General features: G+C 41.0%; 1 protein-coding gene across 1 annotated transcript; it reads right to left on the bottom strand.

Annotated features, from left to right (window-relative positions):
- Positions 1-5159: 5159 nt before the first annotated feature.
- On the bottom strand, positions 5160-10558 carry htr2cl1 (5-hydroxytryptamine (serotonin) receptor 2C, G protein-coupled-like 1; the record flags this gene model as incomplete). Its single annotated transcript, XM_083907971.1, has 6 exons — positions 5160-5726; positions 5911-6159; positions 6419-6490; positions 6563-6726; positions 8258-8458; positions 10150-10558. 6 exons carry the CDS (start codon positions 10556-10558, stop codon positions 5160-5162), a joined length of 1662 nt encoding a protein of 553 aa, XP_083764097.1.
- Positions 10559-15394: the final 4836 nt, after the last annotated feature.

Below are 15394 nucleotides of genomic sequence, written 5' to 3'. Positions count from 1 at the left end.
GTGACAAACAATGGCTGCAATACAGCACATTCTCCCTCTCCAAGCGAACCCGCCTGGTTAAGCCTCCCCGCATGTGGACACCAGGCCCTGCTGGTTAGTGCACGGGGACAGTGCACGGCTGTGTGGGGTCGTCCTCTCCTGTGGGCGTCCATGTCCCTGCTCCTCTTCCTCACTTTCTGAGAGGCCCTCGTCCCCCTCAACATCAATGCCCCCTGTGATGCCTTCAGAGGCCGTCTTCCTGATTATGGACAGGTCGTCCCACCCGGTGCTCCACCACCTGTGCCCATGGCTTCCCTCCTCACCTGGGCTCTCTTCTTCTTGGTCTGGCTTTGGGATTCCTGCCACTTCTTTCAGACAGCACCCCAGTCACACAGGCCACATGGGCTGGAGGGGGACATCTTCACAGCTATAGCCTGCCATACACAGTTCTTCACCGTGATGTTTTTCTTACCTTTCGTTCCACCAAATAAAACTTCACGGTGCTGCCACACCTCCTCCACCAACACGCCCATCTCCTCCGTGGTAAACGACGGTGCCCACTTGGTTCTTTCGCTGCTGATTTCTTCCATTATCACATGTGTGTGCCATTATTCACGGGGTTATATACGCGCTAATGGGCTTGATTACTACTTGGATACACCTGATGGCACACACACACGTTATCAAAATGAACTTAATGCTATATCCACGTGCAAACACTTTGTTTGAGCGGGAGAGACGCGCGTAGACGCGCAACTAGGCTACTTGTTGTTTTATTTTTTATTTTATTTTTATTTTATATATATATGGTTATCAGCACATAATGTGAAGCTAATCCACTAACTCAGTACTCATCGTGGATATCGCAAGTTCTTATAAACAACAACAATAGAAAGGATTGAGGATGGACGCAGTAAAGCTAGAGGAGTTATTCCAGATTGGCAATAAGAAGGTAGACAACTGGTGTGCTTGTCAAAACGCCATACGTTAACGGCACGCTTGAACAAATCTAAAGGTAACTTAGCCTTTATATGGCTGTGTAACGTTGATGGGCGTGGGTACCATAGCATTAATTCCTGCAGGCGCCCCTGAGCCTAATTGCACCTGTGTGGGGAGACCAGGGGGCGCTGTGTGTGTGACTTATGCGCTGATAAAGCGGTGGGTGATCGATTTGCCTGGCATCGATTGATTCAGTTTCAGCACCACCGTGGTGAACAGCTCTCGTTAAGAGCTTCTTAAGAAGCGTCTTAGGCTTGATCTTACGGTTCTCCTAAGAAGGCAGTTAAGAACGCGTCTGGGAAACACCCGTATCTTAGCGCTCCTTCTTAAGAGCCTTCTTAAGTCCTTAAGAAAGATCGAATCTGGGAAACGCGGCCATTGTCAGTGTCCTTCTGTAATACTCCATTTTCACCACACGGTGGTGCTGCTGCTTCGTGCTTCTCACCTCCTGCTCTATGACTGTCGCTGTCCATGGTGCTGACGTCATCAGGTCCAGTTGAATGAGCTGAATGAATATAAAAGAATTATTTATTTCCACTGCTGTGTTTAAAAGTGAGTGAGTGAGTGAGTGAGTGAATGAATGAGTGAATGAATGAATGAGTGAGTGAATGAATGAACTCCTCACCACTGCTCCAGGGTGTAGAGAAGAGACTTCACAGAAAAAGAAGATCCAGAACAACCTGAAGAAAAATAATGGTTTCTATAAAACGAAGTCATTCGTCTGTAAATTAGAGAAATGTTTTAATAAATACACCAGCAGCATCACACAGAAGAAAAAAGAAAATATACACTGTGTGAAAGAGCGCATAATCATATAAAGTCTATATTACTATTTTATAGACAATTAAAACAGTCTTTAAAAAACAAACAGACAAAGAGAAGAGGGTGAAACACGTGAAAGAGCCAAGAAACAAACGTGTTTGTTGGTTTAAAGATGAACTTCAATGCACTAAAGAAATGTAAAGAAGCAAAGATGAATTTTTCATTAAACAATCGTCTTTGGTTTCATTTTGACAAGAAACTTTTTCAACTTTATCTCATATTAAAGCTTTTAATTAGGAGTGATTTTGTTCATCAGTGGAGCCTTCACACGATCATAATTATTATTATTATTATTATTATTATTATTATTATTATTATTATTATTATTATTAATAAACTCAATCACGTCGTCAAATACAACATGACCCTCCGTGATGCACGGTTGCCTGGCAACAATAAAAATCCTGTGAAACAAAGATGTCAATAAACATCTGTTAAGGTGTGGATTCACTTCACTTTTAATCCGTGTGGAAACAGAAAAACAAAGGATGGACAGATGAATAAAAAGAACCATTCGTTATTATTCATGATTATTATGGTCTGTCTGTGGCTCCTGTTGTCTTGTTATTGTTGATTACTTTTTGATTTTTTCCAGGTTTATTTAAGAAGAAAACTTCAAACATGCATATTCATCAGTACATCAATAATACACACTTCTTATGTTTCACTGTGAGCAGACCTTTGACCTTTGACCTTTGACGGCGCTGGTCATTGGTAAACGTTTCAAATACATTCAGCTATTTTTATTTTGGCGACGGTGATTATTTTAAAACTGTCCGGAAATAATAAAAAAGTTGTTGGGAAGACTCAACTGATTCTCTTAAAGGAGTAATCAGCCATTTTTAATGCACCTCTGTTACAATTGAAATAAAAATAAGGTCAACAAAAAAAGAATTATAATTTAATAGGTATATATATATGTGTGTATATATTTATATACACACATATATATAGATATGCATAGTGTTAGGCAAAATAGATGTAAAAATAAACTCTACCACATTATTGAACATCCAATAATTTATTTTTTAAATTTTTTAAATGCAGCTTATGTTCAACTAAATCCTTTACTCAAATAACTGAAATAAACCTTTCATTTTCAATTAGATCACAGTTATGTGATTTGCATACGAACAAAGAGAACTTTAACTTAACCCTCCTATAAGATTAAATAAAGAATAAATAAATCCTTCATGTTTGTTTTAGGATTGAATTTAAACTCTGGATGTTTTCAAGCCTTTAAAAAAACACTGATATTGGATGTGAAGCTTCTGTCCGTTACTGTTACTTTGTAACAGTGTAACTGTGTAACAGTGTAACTGTGTAACGATGTAACTGTAACACTGTAACTGTGTAACGCTGTAACTGTGTAACGGTGTAACTGTGTAACGCTGTAACTGTGTAACGCTGTAACTGTGTAACGCTGTAACTGTGTAACACTGTAACTGTGTAACACTGTAACTGTGTAACACTGTAACTGTGTAACGATGTTACTGTGTAACACTGTAACTGTGTAACACTGTAACTGTGTAACGATGTTACTGTGTAACACTGTAACTGTGTAACACTGTAACTGTGTAACGATGTTACTGTGTAACACTGTAACGCCATAACTCTGTAACTGTGTAACACTGTAACTGTGTAACACTGTAACTGTGTAACACTGTAACGCCGTAACTCTGTAACGTCGTAACTGTGTAACACTGTAACTGTGTAACGCTGTAACTGTGTAACACTGTAACTGTGTAACACTGTAACTGTGTAACACTGTAACTGTGTAACACTGTAACTGTGTAACACTGTAACTGTGTAACGCTGTAACTGTGTAACGCTGTAACTGTGTAACACTGTAACTGTGTAACACTGTAACTGTGTAACGCTGTAACTGTGTAACACTGTAACTGTGTAACACTGTAACTGTGTAACACTGTAACACCGTAACTCTGTAACGTCATAACTTTGTAACACTGTAACTGTGTAACGCTGTAACGCTGTAACTGTGTAACTGTGCAACGCTGTAACTGTGTAACGCTGTAAAACACTGTAACTGTGTAACGCTGTAATGCTATAACTTAGTAACTTTGTGTTTGTCTAAACAGACAAACGGTCGATCGTCGGCTCCACAGACATCAAAGTCTGGAAAGAAAAAAAACGTGAATTCTGCGTAAATAACAAACATAATGTACACGAGCGAACTCATGTCACATTTAATCCTAATCCTGGTGATTTAATCTGCCAGTAGATGATGTGAATATTCTGATATGTAATCCATTCATATGATATGTTCACACATGCTTAATCTGCATGTCATTAGATAAATTCACACAGCGACTCAGGCCGTGTGTTTATATAAAGTTACAATCTGTGAAATTGTTACAAGTGGTGAAAGAAAATCCTATTAAATCGTCTTTTTATGCATATTTTTATTTATGGTAATGCAGTAATGTATGTTGATTATATTTATACAAAATAACCATGGAGACCTGGATTATGTATAAACTTTGTATAAAGAGAGGATAATAATAATAATAATAATAATAATAATAATACTATATTCAATAACCCAGCCTGACACAGTGATAGACTCTGTGTTGTCGTTGTTTTTGTGTCACTATCATCGCGTCTGTTGTCAGTGAATGTAACATTAAAATGATCTTTTTGAGACGTTGTAGACATCGTTAGAATGTAGAAATCCGACATTGTGTTGCTTTAAATGTTGTTTTATTGTTTGATGAAAGTGAAATAATTACCCTCGGTTTAGGGTTAATTTATTCAACTGTTAAAAATAAGTCAGTGATGATATAAAGCCGAGATATTTTCATTCATTTTTCCTATAAAAAATGTGAGATTGTATTTTGATATTTAAAACTTGAAGCAGAAGCCTGATGATGTTCGACAAAAGGCCTGTGCTATGTTCTAGTATGACCACTAGATGGCACTATGAGTCTTTCAGAGACCAGTGATCTTTGTACATCCCTTGGCACATTCCTTGATCTTGGGTTTTCCTCAGCAGGCCTGAGAAGGAACCCCCTCCCCCCCTCCTCTGTGAAATGGTTCATTCCAACTGTTCAGAATAAGAGAATCCACACAAAGAGCTCAGACTGCGTCTCTTTGACGATGAGGATCTGTGAGGTTGATGTTCGATCTGAACGAGTTCCACAGATCTGAGTCTCTGCAGGCATCACATGACTCATCCATTTAGTAAGAAACAGAGAAGCCTTTTTCATTGCATTGTTACATGATGGTGTGAATACTGCACCTCTATGTGAGGAAAAGGCAACATCATCATTATCATGGTCTGCTGCAGGGTTACATCTGACACCAGGGGGCGACACATTTGCAGGTGAAAAACATCATCCTCACACACTGCTGGTGTGTTCTCTGGACGCAGAGCTGGAGCTGATGAGTGACAGCTCCTGCTCCACCTCCCTCTCTGGCTCCGCCTCCGACAGTATACCGATGTGGGATTCAGAGAGGCTCTGCGACACTATCCCTATCTGAGTTTCATCGTCTGTGGTGTCCTCTGGGTCCACCGTCAGCCTCCCGTTGTCCCTGCTGCCATTACGACAGTTGCTGTTGCGGTCCACGACTGCTTTGCCGTGACCTCCCACCAGCAGAGGGGTCACCACATGTGAGGAACACGGCTGAGGAACAAGGAGTGTTTTACAACCTTTTCCGGCAGCTTTTGTTCCCATGTTGTACTGACACCTGATGTAGCTGGAGAAAGCTCTCCTGTAGGTCTTATTGAAGAGGGTGTAGACCAGAGGGTTGACTCCAGACGAGATGTAACCGACCCACACAAAGACGTTGAGGAGATCATGGAGTAACGACTCGTTACAGGAGCTTCTGCACAGCACAAATGTGACGTTTGTGATGAAGAACGGGCACCACATGATAAGAAAGAGGAAGAAGACGATTCCCAGAACCTGACAGGACAAAACAAGTGTTGGTGTCACTTCACTGATCATAGTCTGATTTATGATCATAGTCTGATTTATGCTCAAACATCACAGTAAACCCACCGAAGGTTAACTACAACATGAAGATCATCAATGTAAAAAATCAACAGTTACTTTACATGTACACCTCATCTACACTTCCCTGTCTCACCTTGGACGCTCGCCTCTCGTTCTTTATGGCCTGCATCATCCCCCGTCGCCCATGGCAACCTGCCGTGTCACTTCTCCCCGGCCCTGTGACTGGTGAGCTGAGCTGAGACGTTGCCTCAGAGCTGGGAATGATGCTGATGCTGTCTGACTTGGAGGCACTGAGCAACATGCTAGGCTCCACCCCTTTCAGACAGCTCAGGGTGTTTCGTCTGCTCTGAGGGGGCGGAGCCTTTGACTCTGTGGGAGGAGCAAAAGTGGTGTTCAGTGGTGCCCATCTCAGCTGACATAGGGCGATAGGCGAGGTTCACCGTGGACAGTTCACCAGTCCATCACAGGGTCACATATACATAATATATACAGAAATACAAGACGAGGGCTTTTGCTTGAAACAGGTCAACTCGTATTCATGACACAAGTAAATAAGTGGTGTGTTTACCTTGTGTGTCTGGTGTGTTGATTTGAGGAAGGTGGAAGGTGCTTGCAGGAGGCTGCAGTGTGTTGATCATGACCGGTGTGTGCAAAGGCTGCTGGGAGGAAGACTTTGCCTCATACAGGAAGACAGTGGCCTGCCTCTGGAGAACCTGCAGAAATCACAGTGCAGAGTTAATGAAGAAGAAGACGATGACGATCATGATGAAGACCATTGTGCGCACCTGTATGGTGAGGCAGTAGGTCACCACCATGATGACCAGGGGGATGAAGAAGGCCACAAAGGAGCCAATCAGCATAAAGCGTTCCTCATTGAGGACACAGCTCCCGTTGACGAAGACCTTGTCCTCATTGTGGAGGCCGATGACAGGGATTGGCATGGAAACACCTGGAGTCAATCAGAGAGGATTTATGTCTACATGTGAAACATTGTGTGTATTTATACACACACACATATACATATATATATATATATATATGTATATATATATCAACATCTGCTCCAAAAAAAAGATTCTACTTGTACTCTTGTAACAACATGAAAGCAAAATAATGACTCAGTTTCCAGAGACATTTCAAACTCATCAAACTCATCAAACCGAACCAAAGCAAAGTGGCGTTTGGAAACGTTTGGGCGTTTCCATCCTATTGTTGTTGTTGTTGTTGTTGTTGTTGCAGTTTTTTATACAGAGACAAAGTGCAGTTGAATGAGGAAACCATGTTAGTTCTCAAAGTCATCAAAATAGAGTTTATGTTGAGTCTCCAGACTATGATCTACTGTGTCCATGAGTAATAGTTGTTATTAACACATGAGTAACGCGACAGTGTTACTAAAGCAATAGTTGAATATTGGATGTTGTAATGTAAACAAAAACATTAGAAAATCTGGATTTTTTTCAGTCCAGAAACAGTGGAAGCTGTCGTCCAAATGTATTCAAATGTATTGAACAGTGTGTTCCTGTTGCTGCGTCCTCTCAGCTTCTGAAGCTGAAAAAGTCGGATGTTTTCACGGTTTCATCGAGCTGTGATGACCAGAGGACGACATAATTCACTTAAGATCAAAGCACATGGTTTTCACCTGCACAGCTGCCGACCAAGACGCCATCTAAGGCTAAATCTGGACCAGGGGAAGCTCGCTAATGTAATCAACACACACACACACACACACACACACACACACACACAGACACACACACACACACAGACACGCACAGACACGCGCGCACACACACACCCACACAGACACACCCACGCACAAACACGCACACACACGCACAAACACGCACAAACACGCACAAACACACACACGCACAAACACGCACACACACACGCACAAACACGCATGCACGCACACGCACGCACGCACGCACACACACACACACACACAGACACACACAGGGAGAGAGCGAGAGAGATCAAAGGAAGAACTGCATTAAATGTAAACATTTCACCTGAATGTTTGAGAATTCATGTATTCATGAATGAATAAATGGATGAATGGATGGATGAATGGATGAATGGATGGATGAATGGATGGATGGATGAATGGATGAATGGATGGATGAATGGATGGATGAATCATGGTGTCTGCAAACATGTAGAGGAGACATTAATGCCATTATTCACAGATATTTTGATTTTTTTTTAACAGAATTTATTGACTCTTGAACAGCTGGGAGTGAATTGAGTGAAGAATATTTGAGTATTTGCGGTTTGTTAGGGTTAGGGTAAGGTTAGGTTAGGTTAGGGTTAGGTTGGGTTAGGTTGGGTTAGGGTTAGGTTAGGTTAGGTTGGGTTAGGTTGGGTTAGGGTTAGGTTAGGTTGGGTTAGGTTGGGTAAGGTTAGGTTAGGTTAGGTTGGGTTAGGTTAGGTTAGGTTAGGTTAGGGTTAGGTTAGGCTGCTCTTCAGTGTCCTCTCACCTATAGAGATGGTCCAAACAGCTGCGATCTTCATCATGGCTTTGGTTCTGGAGTTGAAGCGACTGTGTTCTATGGGGTTACGTATGGCAACATATCGGTCCAGGGAGATGGCACAAAGATGCATGATGGAGGCGGTGGAGAACAGAACATCCAGGTAGATCCAGATCGGACACAGACAACTGGGCAGAGGCCAGGCATAATCTGCATGAACACACACACACACACACACACACACACACACACACACACACACACACAGAGAGAGAGAGGCAGGTTTACAGATTTAAATCCAGCCGTCGGTTGAGCTGCCGTCGATGACTTGTAAAACAACACTGTTGGTGTTTTCAGTTTTCACAGAGTGAACGTCGTCATCTTTAACAGATTGAAAAAGCTTCAGATGCAGCGTGGAGACATTGGCTGAACTTTAATTCAATCTTTTACATCAAAGCTCAAGGCAAAGGACAAAATAAAGGGAATAAATTCACTCATATAGAACTTTTCTGATGCTGACATTTACTGTAGGAAGCGTAGATTTCCTTTTAATGCAGAGACTTGGCAGAAATGTAAGAGGAACACAACCTCTTATTTATTTAAAAAATTAACACAATATGAAGGCGACAATGGAACAACCCACCATCCCATTAAGCTAACGTGGGCGTTCATGCTGATTCCTGGCATGATATCATAAAAGCAACAACAGCAGCTGATAAATGGTGTGATACTGCAATTATAAAGTTGGCATCCTCTGGTTTTTGAAGCAGTCACGAAATATGAGAGTGCAAATTCTTTCCAGTAATAAACGTAAAAGCAATGAAATGATGGTGCATGTCACAGCGAGCTGGCAGCGACTGGGGAGTGGGTGGATGTTCAAGATCTCAAGATATTTGCAGTGAACATTCTTTAAATATTGGCTGAAGATTAAAGGGAAGCGTCTGTTTTAATTAGCAGATAAAACCATGCACAGAAGAATAAATGGTGATGTTCATCAGTTTGTGGATTTGAGAAACTAACGTGATAAACTAGGGTCCATAAAACACACGACACATCATAACCCACAGATACACATGTATACACTGTCTCTGTAATATTGTGGTTGATGATAATGAACGGGTCACTTTTTAAACTGGTCTGGTTGATGATAACCATTAAAGCAGGGATGTCAAACATATAAACAACAACAACTCCACTGTTTTCCCTTTGTTTTACATTTAAAGAATCTTTTCACAAAACATATGATGAAAAACCTGAATGTGCTTGTGTTAGGGTTATAATGTTCCACTATTTCACATACGATTAGAACACGTCAAGAGGATATGATGACACATCTATGTCGTATTCCTGAAACTACTACTATCACTGTAGTTGATTATCTTCAATGTAGTGATAACTTTGCTGCTCTGCTTCTGCACAGAGGTCAGGAGATGAGGTCAGATTAGCTCCAGGTCAACAGCTTTACTGCTACAGACAGACAGGTGATCTCAGGTGATCTCAGGTGATCTGGAAGAGTCTGAGCGTTGATGTATTGACTAATGCTAACTCTGCGCGCGCACACACACACACACACACACACACACACACACACACACACACACACACACACACACACACACACACACACACACACACACAGTTCCCTCACTCTCTCTTACAACAGCAGTTTACACAAATTCATCTTGCAGGCCGGAGTGGACGCTGTGGTGGACGTGTTCTGACCCACGGGCCGTACGTTTGACACCCCTGCATTAAACAATGGTTTAAATCATACATTTTGTTGATTTCTTCACTTTTCTTTTTCTACCAATAAGTTGAAACTCTCCATGGATTCCTTGTGTAATGTGTGTAAACGACATGAAGAACCTCAAAGGTTGATCTTCTGTACGAGTGTCACTCACCGTAGAGGATGTTGATCAGGGAGATCGGCATCACCAGGATGCCCACAAGCATATCTGCCACAGCCAGAGACCTCAGGAAGAAGTTTGTGGCATTTTGGAGTTTTTTTTCCAGCGACACGGCCAAGATTACAAGAATGTTTCCACCGATGGTCAGTGCAATTATGACCAGGATCAGCAGCGCCGGCCAGTTTTTCTCTTTGATCACTTCTCTGATGACGGACTCTTGGGTGAAGTTGTCCACACCTGCACTCATGACTGCTGCTCCACCACCTCCAACACTCGCCCACGGCACGGTTTGGTTGAGGTCCAGAGGGTTGTTGCTTGGCCAAGACATCTGGCCTCCAGCCTCCAGAGAAGAGGAGGAGGTGGTGCTGAACCCAGCAAGAAGGGACCTCACTGGTCCTCTCATCCCAAAAGCACTCTCTTATCCTAATGGAGGTCCAAGAAGAGCTGAATCCTCTGGTTTTATTTGCACCAGCAAAGAGAAGAATAACTTGGACTGAGGCTTTTTCAAAGTCTTCCAAAACGTTAGAAAAGACAAACTAAAGACAAAATGGCTACAAATGACCTGGAGTTGAATTCTAGAAAAGTTTTTCTGTTCTGAAAAAGTCAATGAAAGTTTAATGTTCCATTTCTTGCCAGTGGTTCATTGGACACAAGTTCATCCTGTTGATGTTTGTTGTTGTTTGTGGATGTTTAGTGACATTGATCTTATCAGGTAACAAAGATGTTCAGCGTTCCAAATAAAGAAGTGAACATCATCTTCTCCGTCTCCACAGCTGGAGTCGACTCGATCCATCTGCTCAAACTCACAGTCAATGTCTGAATTTGGTCTGGAAGTTTTCAAGTGACATTTGTTGAATCCCATGAGTTGAAAATGGATTTTGTCCTTTTTTAGCTGAGAGTTGACGATCACTTTGTTCTATGGAAGAAAAGAGATCATGAGATCATGAGATCATGAGATCATGAGATCATGATCGAGACACTTTCATCATCCTGAATAATCTTTAAGACTTTTCATGAAACACATTATTATTAATTTATGTCTGAATCACCATCATCGTCATTTACACACTGGTCTGTGTCTTCTTGTGTTTGTTGCCACTTTAGGACCAGAAACACTGACCCTGTCAGGACCAGCAGTCGTCATAGAGACCAGAACCTGGTCCTAGTGAGGCAGAGGAACTGGTTAAGATTAGGTTTAGGATTTGAATTGTGATAAGACTTTGTTTAGACTGTGTGTGTGTGTGTGTGTGTGTGTGTGTGTGTGTGTGTGTGTGTGTGTGTGTGTGTGTGTGTGTGTGTTGGCTGAGGACAAATTCAGCTTGTCCTCTCCATTTAACCTTAACACTCAGACATCTTAGTGATTTAACACCTCATAAATGTGTTCAAGGACAGTTGGAAGAATCACTGTGTGTGTGTGTGTGTGTGTGTGTGTGTGTGTGTGTGTGTGTGTGTGTGTGTGTGTGTGTGTGTGTGCGCGCGCGTGGGTGCGTGTGTGTGTGTGAGACTGTGTGACAACAACACAGTCACATGACAACAACACAGTCACATGACAACAACACACAGTCACATGACGACAACACAGTCACATAACAACAACACACAGTCACATGACAACAACAACACACAGTCACATGAAAACAACACATAGTCACATGACAACAACACAGTCACATGACAACAACACACAGTCACTCGACGACAACAACACACAGTCACGAGACAACAACAACACAGTCACATGACAACAACACACAGTCACATGACAACAACAACACACAGTCACATGACAACAACAACACACAGTCACTCGACGACAACAACACACAGTCACATGACAACAACAACACACAGGGACATTACAACAACACACAGTCACATGACAACAACAACACACAGGGACATTACAACAACACACAGTCACATGACAACAACAACACACAGGGACATTACAACAACACACAGTCACATGACAACAACAACACACAGGGACATTACAACAACACATAGTCAAATGACAACAACACAGTCACATGACAACAACAACACAGTCACATGACAACAACACATAGTCACATGACAACAACACACAGTCACATGACAACAACACACAGTCACATGACAACAACAACACAGTCACATGACAACAACAACACACAGTCACATGACAACAAAAACACACAGTCACATGACTACAACAACACACAGTCACATGACAACAACAACACACAGTCACATGACAACAACAACACACAGTCACATGACAACAACAACACACAGTCACATGACAACAACACACAGTCACATGACAACAACACACAGTCACATGACAACAACAACACACAGTCACATGACAACAACAACACACAGTCACATGACAACAACACACAGTCACATGACAACAACACAGTCACATGACAAAAACAACACACAGTCACATGACTACAACAACACACAGTCACATGACAACAACACACAGTCACATGACAACAACACACAGTCACATGACAACAACAACACACAGTCACATTACAACAACACACAGTCACATGACAACAACAACACACAGTCACATGACAACAACAACACAGTCACATGACAACAACACAGTCACATGACAACAACACACAGTCACATGACAACAACAATACACAGTCACATGACAACAACACACAGTCACATGACAACAACACAGTCACATGACAACAACACACAGTCACATGACAACAACAACATAAAGTCACATGACAACAACAACACAGTCACATGACTACAACAACACACAGTCACATGACAACAACAACACACAGTCACATGACTACAACAACACAGTCACAGGACAACAACAACACACAGTCACATGACAACAACAACACAGTCACATGACAACAACACAGTCACATGACAACAACACACAGTCACATGACAACAACAATACACAGTCACATGACAACAACACACAGTCACATGACAACAACAGTCACATGACAACAACACACAGTCACATGACAACAACAACATAAAGTCACATGACAACAACAACACAGTCACATGACTACAACAACACACAGTCACATGACAACAACAACACACAGTCACATGACTACAACAACACACAGTCACATTACAACAACACACAGTCACATGACAACAACAACACACAGTCACATGACAACAACAACACAGTCACATGACAACAACACAGTCACATGACAACAACACACAGTCACATGACAACAACAATACACAGTCACATGACAACAACACACAGTCACATGACAACAACACAGTCACATGACAACAACACACAGTCACATGACAACAACAACATAAAGTCACATGACAACAACAACACAGTCACATGACTACAACAACACACAGTCACATGACAACAACAACACACAGTCACATGACTACAACAACACACAGTCACATGACAACAACAAACAGTCACATGACAACAACAACAACACAGTCACATGACTACAACAACACACAGTCACATGACAACAACAAACAGTCACGTGACAACAACAACAACACAGTCACGTGACAACAACATGAAAAGAAAGAATGTTGAGTCACCTGATCTTCAGTGACTCATCCATGGTTTCATTCTCTCGTTCTCTCTCTCTCTCTCTCTCTCTCTCTCTCTCTCTCTCTCTCTCTCCACACCTCCAGAGCGAGGGATCAGCGTCGTCCATCTGTCTGAAGAGAGAGAGAGAGACAGGTCAAGGGTCAGAGGTCATGTGTGCTTTAAGAGTCAAAGTTGATTCTAGAATGATTTAAAAATACATCCCCCCATCTGTGTGTGTGTGTGTGTGTGTGTGTGTGTGTGTGTGTGTGTGTGTGTGTGTGTGTGTGTGTGTGTGTGTGTGTGTGACAGACGGAGAGATTGATTAAAGCCATAAATGATGTATTTGAAAAGCGATTGTGACGTCATTAGATTTTAAAATGAAGGATGAAGAATTTCAAGGACAAACTGAGGCTCAGACGTTTGATCAAATCTCCTGAAAACATCAGAGGTCTGAAGATAAGCTGGAGATAAATAAGAAGATATAATATATATACATATTAGGGCTGTCAAAATTAACGCGTTAACGCAGGATGATTAATTTGTGGAATTAACACGTTTTTTTAACGCACTTTCTCACTTTCAATCGCGCTACGAGTAGACGTGCAGTTTATGAACAGGCAAGGCGGAGGGCAACTGTTTGAGTCGATAGAGGGGCTCCTGACACTCAGAGCCTAAATGCATCAGTGAGCAGCTGCATCACCGTCTCCCTTAAACAACAATGGTTGATTAACAATAACATCTCAGTAGTAAACCTCCCTAAAACGGCCTCACGTCTCCTCACGTTAACCTGTGTGAAGCTGAAGGAAAATGAAGAGGAATTATCAATCAGGAAGTTAGAAGAGGAAGAAAAAAGAAAGAAAGACACACAGTTGTAAGTGGATAATGATATAATCATAACATTAACAGTCACTGTCTAACTAACGGGGACACAGACAGCAGCTAACATTAGCGTCAGAATGCTAGCTGATGCTAACGCTAACTAGTAGAAGCAGTGCTTCAAAGTGCTGATGAGGAATCTCCTGCTGTGAATTTAGTAAGAAAACTATTTAACCTCTATACTTTATATTTTGTTTATAATGTGAGTTATTTACAGTGCAATGTGTAGTTTTTTTAATATATATTTTTACAGGATTTTATTTTTTCTATTTATTTATATTGTCTTATAATGTGAGTTTTTTACAATGTAATGTTTATTTTTTACTAAGTTTGTATAGGTTTTTACAAGTTATTTACAGTTTTTTATTGTTCTTTACATTTATATTTTCACATACTTTATTTATCTCTCCGTTCCTACAACAATATAAAGAGAAAATTAGATTTTTTCTGGTATATTTACAAATGGTAATTAATCGTGATTAACCGTGATTAATCCACAGCTACCCTGTGATTAATCTGATTAAAAATGTTAATCTTTTGACAGCCCTAACACATATATAAGATATCTTATATATACATATATAAGATATAATAAGATGTGTTACAGCTGAACAAATCTACAAATACATCCATAATATACACATTTCACTGCAAATATAATTATATAATTGAGTGATTGACACAAACAAACTGTAGATAAAATCTTACAGAAACTGAAAAATTGAGGTATTTATGGTTTGTATATATGTATATGATACATATATACAAACATATGATACGTACATATGA

Source organism: Microchirus variegatus, assembly GCF_963457635.1.
Source record: "Microchirus variegatus genome assembly, chromosome: 2".
Classification (NCBI taxonomy): Eukaryota; Metazoa; Chordata; class Actinopteri; order Pleuronectiformes; family Soleidae; genus Microchirus; species Microchirus variegatus.
Note: the sequence above shows the minus strand (reverse complement) of the source record. Positions and strands in the feature narration are given on the sequence as shown.